The 9,039-nt window shown below is 34.5% G+C and overlaps 1 protein-coding gene across 1 annotated transcript in view; it reads left to right on the top strand.

The window, feature by feature from the left end:
* Nucleotides 1–5,907: 5,907 nt before the first annotated feature.
* Nucleotides 5,908–9,039, top strand: part of PPP1R3A (protein phosphatase 1 regulatory subunit 3A) — a 38,059-nt gene continuing 34,927 nt past the window's right edge. The window contains exon 1 of the mRNA XM_001917034.6: nt 5,908–7,138. Coding sequence (XP_001917069.1) covers nt 6,351–7,138 — 788 coding nt within the window. The 5' untranslated portion in view covers nt 5,908–6,350. The remainder of the gene's footprint in view (nt 7,139–9,039) is intronic.

Below are 9,039 nucleotides of genomic sequence, written 5' to 3'. Positions count from 1 at the left end.
TGTTACATATCTTGCATGATAGGACTTCAAGTGATCTTCTTCCTTGTAAATTGTTAACCATCATACTATTGGAAATTATGATTTCAAATATTAGGTTAATATTAAAAATCATCTTTTGATAATTCATATTAATCTAATTAGAAAAAAACCTTGAATTTTGCCTTTTTCTTAATTGTGTAAGGCAATGATTCTAGGCCAGGGCTAGCTATACCATACCAAGGGATATTGCTCTCTGTCATGGACTCCCAGGTACCTAGCCGATGCCATCACCTACAGTGAAAACGTGGAGGGAAAAACGAGCAGAGCATTTTTGGTTGGCGTTCTAACACTAGAGTCCCTGTAATTGAACAGTCAAAAATATCAACAAAGTAAATAGCAGCCACAAGAATCAGTATTTTGTAGGACTTGGAGTCTGAGCTTCTTTGAAAAAGGGGTGGATGGGCCCTAGCTGCAGATAAAAGAATTTACAGATCTGTCTATGAAACAAGAGTCCAATTCTTCCACAATATTGTTTTAACACAAAAGAGGAGAATATGGGCAAGACCTCTGAAGCCTAGCTTACAAGGATTATTCCCAGCATTTCCCAATCAATGAGTAAGGCTGTTTGTTAGGGCAAGAAAGTGAATTGTATCATGACGGAGAGTTTCTATTGTTGCACACCTCTCCACTAGAAGCTAGGCTATTGAGAACTGATTCTATATTTTATATTTGACTTTGTAGCCTTAAGATCTAGCACAGTGCCTGGCGCAGAAAAAGAAGTCAATATTTGTTTGCTTCACAGATTAATAGCAATTTTCATAATGAAAGGCTCAAGTGTTTGCAGATTCCCCAATTTTCAGGAGATCTTAAGTAACAAATATCCAGACATGTATACAAAGCATGTAAATGATTTCTAAGGTCATATAGTTTCTTAATTATAAACACGGCTCCAGAATTCAAGCCTATTCACACCTGATGCAGTGTGCTTAGCAATAATGTTTAATATCAAATGCACATAATATGATCATGCATTTTATAGGTCAATTAACTATTTACTAAGATATTATCAGACGATATCTGTCTTTAAGACGTCTATAATGTATTTTCCTCCTACGGCCAATGTTGGAATCACCCGCAACCTGAGGTAAGAATTCAGTTGGCCACTTAGATTTCAATTTTCTTGTAGGTAAAATGAAGGGGTTTGCCTTGATGCTTGCTTGCTGAGCACTGTTAGAGCTCTAATTTCTATAACTCTACTCTATATTAAGTATGTGCCTTTATTTTGGTCAAAGGAGTTTAAAGCACATTATACAATCTATATAAAATAAGCACTTGATGCTTGAGAACTATACTAGTATTTCCTTTGTAAATTAAGCTAAAGAATCTGGGTGCTGCCTTTGGTGACAAACTTTTCTGCTATAACACGATCAATTACCCAACTGAATCATTCATTTCTCCGTGGAATAAATGAGAAATCCCTTTAAAAATTTACCTTCATCTGGCAAAGTTTGCATTCTCCACTGACTTCTCTGTGTATGCTCTATTGGTAGATGTGAACATTTTCAGAGGTTTTTTTCTGATAATTCGTGTCTGATGAACAAATCTGTGTCTCAAACTATGTTTGAACTGGTGTCCTTCAACTAATAGTCTTTTAAATACGAAGTATCGATGCTAGTTCTAAAGAAATCACATTATTCATTTTTCTAATGTAGACCAGTAATTCCCAAATAGGAGTATAGCGGAGTCTCTGAGGGAGAGAAAGGACAGTGTAAAATATTATATTTACCAAAGGGGGCATAGGTTAAAAAGGTTGGGAGACTCTGTCACAAAGAAAATTATCTGGACACCTCTGGAGATCTTTCATCAAATGGAAAAAAGAGAGTTCACAAAAGTTAATTGATTAAAAAACTAAACTAAATCTAGAACAAATGAATTTTAATGACTATTTTCAAAGAATGATTAATTTTTTAATTATGAATTCTAAAGCTAAAAGTTAACGTATATATATTGTATAACATGGAGAATACAGGACTGAAAGCAAGACAGATCTGAGTTCAAGTCCCAGCTCTGTTGCTAAATGATGGGGGCCTTCATGTTCTGAATTTCAGTTTTCTCATGTGAAAATGAAAGAACTAACCTAGATGATTGCTAAGTGCCTGAAAGTTCTGCCATTCTATAACTCTATTAAATTTTTATGTCATGTTTTTGTGAAAGTATTTTGTAGCCTCCATATCAAAAAGGAATGATAACTATAATTCTTTCTAACTAGAACATAAGCCCCTGATTCTATGGCCAGTAGACTGGTAGATCATGCATCCTAACCAATCTTTGTACCAGAATCATTGGGAGAGCATCATCATCCTGGAAGCTTGTATTCAATGGATCTGATAGTACAACCAAGCCTGTGTAGTTTGAACTTGTCTCCTGGTGATTTTGACATGTATCCCCAGTTAAGAATCACTGTTCCAGGTTCTCTTTTGACAAAATATTTCTTGAGTTTGGGTTTCAGACAAAGACCTATGCTAACAAGGGAAACAAACACAAAGTTATAATTTATCTCAAGAGAGATTGTTTCTTTCTTAGCTATCTGTGGATAAACTCAATATTTCTTATGTGTGACTTCTACTAGATCGGACTTACAGATCTTAGATATTTGAACTTTTATTGCTGTGACAATAAAAGACCAGGTAATAAAAACTCAGTCAGCATTGAGATGGAATATGTATGAAGAAAGAGGAACACATACATATTTTAAATAATATATCCTTAAATATAGTGCATAAGAACACAAATATAAGCAAATACTAAACTTTTAATCTCTGATATCTTTTGTTTGTTCCTCCAAATCCACTTGCCACTGTTTGCACCCTTCTCCACCCTTGATCTCTGCTCCAGGAGACTGGCCTGAATGAACTGTAATAGTCCCCATAGCCTCTGGACAATGGGTAGCCCTGGTAGGACATCATAGAAAAGAAGAGCGGATTCAGTGTATTTTTGCGACCAGATCACTCCTGGCAAGGTCATCTTCAGTTGGCTGTGTCCCTTGACCAAAGATCACTGATCATCTCCAACCAGTAAACACTTTATGACACTCTTTGCTTTCAGTTCTGGTGATCACACTCTTCCTTCATCCCTTGAGGAATGATAACAGCTCTGATGCAACTGGCCCCCAGTTTACTGCACTGGCCCTTGTGGCTTTTCTGAATTTCCACTTTATAAATAGACTCTTGTACATAAGATCTCCTGGCATTATCTTATTTTGAGTATGCCATCTATTTCCTATTTACTAGAATTCTAAGTGATACAATCTTTATGTTAACAGTATCTTTGAGAACCTTTGATTAATACAAAAATGTGGAATGTAGTTTGAAAACTTGAACTGCAGTTTGTAAAAAAGCTCTAACTCTGCTAAAAACAGTATACCTAAGCAGCAGAGGAAGAGTGTGTTAAAAGTCACATGAAAATTGAGGCAGTAGTGGATCTGAGAACATGGGATGTTGATCTCATCTATGATGTGGAGAAGAAGCAAAGCAATGTGAATCTTAACTGCATACAAACACAAAGTCACAAGGCTAAAACTGATAGGGCTTCTTTACATGCTCCAGAGACACTTGATCTGTGGTATTGCATTCATCCTTGGGCAGCTTATTAACAGAGTAATATAGGCAAGCCGGGGAGAGTTCATAGAAGTGTAACAAAGTGATAATAAGCGCCAGAGGATTGACATGTGAGAAGAGATTAAAAAGATGAAATTACTCTTCTTTAACTAAGTGGTGACTAAGGGGGAATATGTCAACTGTCTACAATTATGCAAAGGTTATAAACTCCAAAAGACAGGCAGTGGTTACTGCAAATCAAAGGAGTAGGGCTCTGTTGTAAAAAGACAAATTATGGAAAAAGTTTAGCTCAAATAACAGCACCATTTTCTAATATAGAGCTATTTTATGTCTTGTAAAGCTGTCACATATGGTAGTCTTTGAAAAAAACAAAAATCATTACTTAATATTATATATGTGGATTCTGTATAGTATGTCTGTCTATCATCTATCTACCTGTCTTTCCATCTGTCTATCCATCCATCATCCATCCATCTATCCGTCTGTCTATGTATGTATCTAAGCTGTCCAGCTATCTATCTATCTATCTATCTGTCTATTGATGTCTTTTAGAAATCAGCCTTTCATAAACATATATAGAAATAAAAATAATGATTGCTACTATTGCCATAGGTTTTGTGCTAGAAATTTAACAAGCATCTCATTTAATTCTTAACATTGCATTTTAACGATTAAGGAAACTGAGGTTTAGAAAATTTGAGCAACATTCTGAAAACCACCAAACTAACAGAGGCAGAATACAGACCCAGGAGTCTTTATCTCCATGCCTTTCCTTGTAACCCCTGGCCAGTTAATTTAGTACATTATTATATCTGTAAATGTTCATTATTCTATGAATTACATGACTATATGGATTATTTACTAATTCTATGAAGTACTTTTCTACTAATTTCCTTGAATACCTAATGACATATTTTAGGTACCTTAGAATATGACTACTTATGGCTCATGATCATCAAGTTTGCAAGGAATAGCCATTCCCACAGCCATTTCCCATTCTTGAACAATCCATGTGGTCACCACATATTCTAGCTATGTGGATGAGTTAAAGCCTAAATAATTTCATCTCCTTATCCCAGACACTACTCATTTCTAATTTTGTTCAATAATTTTTCAATTCACTATCTTATGCAATTCAAGTTATCCAATATAACATATTTATGAACCTGTCATTTTAAAGAAATTGTGCGATTGGGTTGTCTAACAAAATATTAATCGCCTCTCACTTAATTTAATTTAATTTGAGTTGAAGATATATTAAAAGAAAACCTTGCTCATGGTTATTTCAAACAGTACAGAAGACTATAAAGTGAGATGAATGAGTCCCTTTTCCCCCTACAGCCCTCAACCTCTGTGGTTAGAGATAATCACTGCTAACAGTTTCTTTTGTGTCTTTCTGGGAATTTTCTGTGCACATAACTGTGCATACTTGGTTTTTTTCACTTAGCAACTTATCTTGGTTATCTTTCCATATCGACCCATAAAGTACTACTTTGTCCTTCTTAATGACTGCAAAACATTATATTATATGGCTGTAACATTATTTATACAGTTTCCTGTTGGTGGATATTTAGATAGTTTTTAGAATTTTTAAAATAAGAAGTTCTGTTACGAACATATGTCTACATTTATCATTACATACTTATCCCACACCAATAGGGAAAATTTCTAGCTGGAGCATTTCTGAGTTAAAGCACAGGAAAGTTTGAAATTTTTATAGATTTTAATCTAATTGCCATCCTCAAAGTGGGTTAACACTAACACAAAAAATACATGAGAGTCTAAACAGGCTGCTCACATTTTAAAATTCACATTGAACCCCAAGATGTCATAGTCTTAACTTCTGCCTTGTGGCATAAAATGGCAATTTGCCAAAGATGGACATTTTATTCTGCATAAATATCCTATTCCAGGCCTAGGCTTACCTTTGCCCACTTATATTTTCAAGTCAATAACACATTACTTGCGTGTGTTTTCCCAGTGCTTAATTAAAAGAAACTTGCTAATATTTAAAATTACAGATTTGCCTAATCATTTGTTCTAGGCTTTAGCTCAGGCTATTTCTTCCACCTGGAAAATCCACCTCATTCCAACCCTGCATGTCTATGTCTTATCTACCCTTCACGGTTTATTTCAAATGATACCTTCTCCATCTAAATCGTGTTCCTGCCTCAGAACTCCCAGCACAATATAACCCTATTATAGTTGACATTTTACCTTATAAGTCCCCGATAAGTGGTAGCTATCATTATCATGAGACACTGGATCTTTCTAGCTCTATAAATGTTCTTATCCTCTCCTGTCTGCCCTTGCCTGCTCCAATGGATTGATTTAGCTAAAACTATATATTTAGTATTATGATACTACTTTTATTTTCTTTTAAAATAAATGTTCCAAGTTTTTATTTTTAATATCAACTGGTTAAAATATTTTTATTTTAAAGCTTCATATTTTCTAACATGGCAAAAAAAGTCAAAGATTTAAAATGTCTCTGGAACTCAGTTCATAAACATATGCAACTTTAAAAGCTGAGAGTTAAATCTGAAACATACTGGGGAGAGTAACATGGATGCTATCATATTAAAGGCCTTTGGAAGCAGCCTAGCATAGTTTACACGCCATCGAACCTATTTATAGAGCTGACTCGTTTTTGCAATGTCAACTGTAACATTATACTTATTTTAAGCTTCAGCATCTCAAATATCAGCCTCTACTAGTTGTACAGTTCTCCCTTATTTGATATCAGAGAGCCCAATGGAGCCTTCTGAAGAACCTAGTCAGATTAGCAAAGATAACTTTTTAGAAGTTCCTAATTTATCTGATTCTCTTTCTGAAGATGAAGAAGTTAAAGCTACCTTCAAACCTGGTTTCTCCCCTCAACCTAGTAGACGAGGTTCTGAATCTTCTGAAGATATGTACCTGGACTCTCCACCTCCAGGTGCGAGAAGAGTTTCATTTGCTGACACCTTTGGATTCAATCTTGTGTCTGTCAAAGAATTCGATTGCTGGGATTTACCGAGTGTTTCAACCAATTTTGACTTAAGGAAGGACATTTTCCACACAGAAGAATATGTTTTATCTCCAAAATTTGAATTGCCTTCTTCAAAAGAAGATCTCATGCAACAGCTTCAAGTACAGAAAGCGATACTGGAGTCAACTGAGTATCCCCCTGGGTCTACAAGTGTGAAGGGCGTTATTCGAGTTTTGAATATTTCTTTTGAGAAGTTGGTATATGTGAGAATGTCCTTGGATGACTGGCAGACATATTATGACATTTTAGCAGAATATATCCCGAATTCATGTGACGGTGAAACTGACCAGTTCTCCTTTAAGATTTCATTGGTTCCTCCTTATCAAAAAGATGGCAGTAAAGTTGAGTTTTGTATACGTTATGAAACTTCTGTTGGTACATTTTGGTCAAATAATAATGGCACAAATTATATATTGGTTTGTCAAAAGAAAGAACAAGAGCCAGAGCCTGTAAAACAACGGGAAGAAGTTTCTAATAAACAAATAAAAGGCTGCTTAAAGGTAAAATCAAGGTGAGCATATATCTTACATTCTTTACTCTTCATAACCTTAAGGTTTTTTTATGTCATTCTTTATTTCACACGTTGTAAGAAATAATAGCCATTCTGTTGAAAAATATATTGCTTGTTATATATTAAACAATGGAGCTAGGCTTTAACAAGGTCAATGCTATTCAGGTAATAGCAGTGTGTGATCAGCCCTCCAAATGTGAGGAAAAATATGGGTATAATTTAGTAGATGGAGGGGGGAGTGCAATGTGTATATTGCTTGCCTAATGAGTTATCAATTGCTTAAGTTCAAACCACGGAATCTATATTGTTCACATGTAAAACTATTTATTTTGTCATTTAAAGTATATTTATTTTCAGTGTTTTTTAAATGTGTATACTGTATTTCAAAACATTTCTGATTACCATCAAACTGTGTTTCAATATGTACCCAGTGTTCAGAAATTTATACACTTCCCCCAAAAGCTGCAACAAACTTCTTAGTGACTGATTGAGTGAGTCATACAGGGATGTTTGGAGTGATACATGTTAAGCTAAATCATAAGAGCTGTGACTCTAATTATAAAGTAAGAGAAAGAAAGACGTATGTATATAAGTGATGTATGAATTACACATAAAACTTTATAATTATAACCAAATGTAACATTATGGAACACAAAGTAGGATAATTTAGTAAAAGTAAATGGAGCAGAATGAAAAAAAATGACCCAAATAAAAATAAGGATATTCAGCTTTATAGATTAGAGATTTGGGATGTGAACCCTCATTAGTAACCTTGCTCTCTGGTTAATATGAAAAACAAAGAAAACTGGTATTCAGCTCTCTCTATTGCAGAGATGGCTAATTTCCATGACACTAGCTTAGTAGATAAAACATCCAGGAGGAGAGAGACGCCTCCTGCTTCTCAGAGTGTCCCAATGGGAAAGTCCACGTTGCTCCACGAGCCATAGGTAAATGTTTTGTTATCTTCTGGGAGGTCCATTCTAACTGCAGCTAGACTCAAAGATTCTAGTTACTGCACTAGAAATAGTGTATTAGGATTCAACACATCCAGATTCTAAGTTGAAATAAATGAAAATATAAAGAGTGACACTGGGAAATTTTTAAACTCCTTATGCTTTAATACCTTGACCTATTGTATGGCAATAAATAACTACTAAATGTGTTATTCTAATGCATTAACAAAATATTACATAAGTGGAACCAATTCAATTGTATGAAATATTTCTGTTTTCATCATCCTTTAAAGTCATGTGAAAGATTGACTTGCTCAACTTTGTGAATTACACCAACTTTCTTAGTCTAAATAAAACTTTCTCAGATTTTAACTCATGCTATTAAGAGAGATAATATCATAATCTCTACATGTGCTAAAATAATTTAGATATTTACGAAATTACTTAGCAACATATTAGCTATACAGAAAATAAGTTCAATTCTACTTAACCATCTAATTTATATGCATAAACATATACATATTAAATACTTTACAAATAAGATCATCATCAGTGAATATCTAATAAACATGCAGCAAATTGCTCTCTATGTTAGAGAAAAGCAAAATTTAGAAAAGGCACAAACTTACTGTCTGAGTTAATAAAAGAAGCAGTGTTTAACTCAGAGAATTTTTTGTGAGTTAAAGATGCAGTGTTAAAATGACAAGCAATACATGCTGAACTATGGTATAGATAGGGCATTCCTTAGATAGACCAAACTTGACACCAAGAACAAAAATGGGCAACTGATAGGCCCAATCTTCTACCCCAGTCATGATATTATTCGAACTCGTCCTAGTCTAAGATATGTATAACCACATGTATCCAAACACACATTTGTATTCAGAACAGTCATCATTGGACTCATAGCGGACACCATTCAAGTTTTAATATTGCTTTGGGGAAAAA

Source organism: Equus caballus, chromosome 4, assembly GCF_041296265.1.
Source record: "Equus caballus isolate H_3958 breed thoroughbred chromosome 4, TB-T2T, whole genome shotgun sequence".
Classification (NCBI taxonomy): Eukaryota; Metazoa; Chordata; class Mammalia; order Perissodactyla; family Equidae; genus Equus; species Equus caballus.
This window is presented reverse-complemented; position numbering and strand designations above follow the sequence as displayed.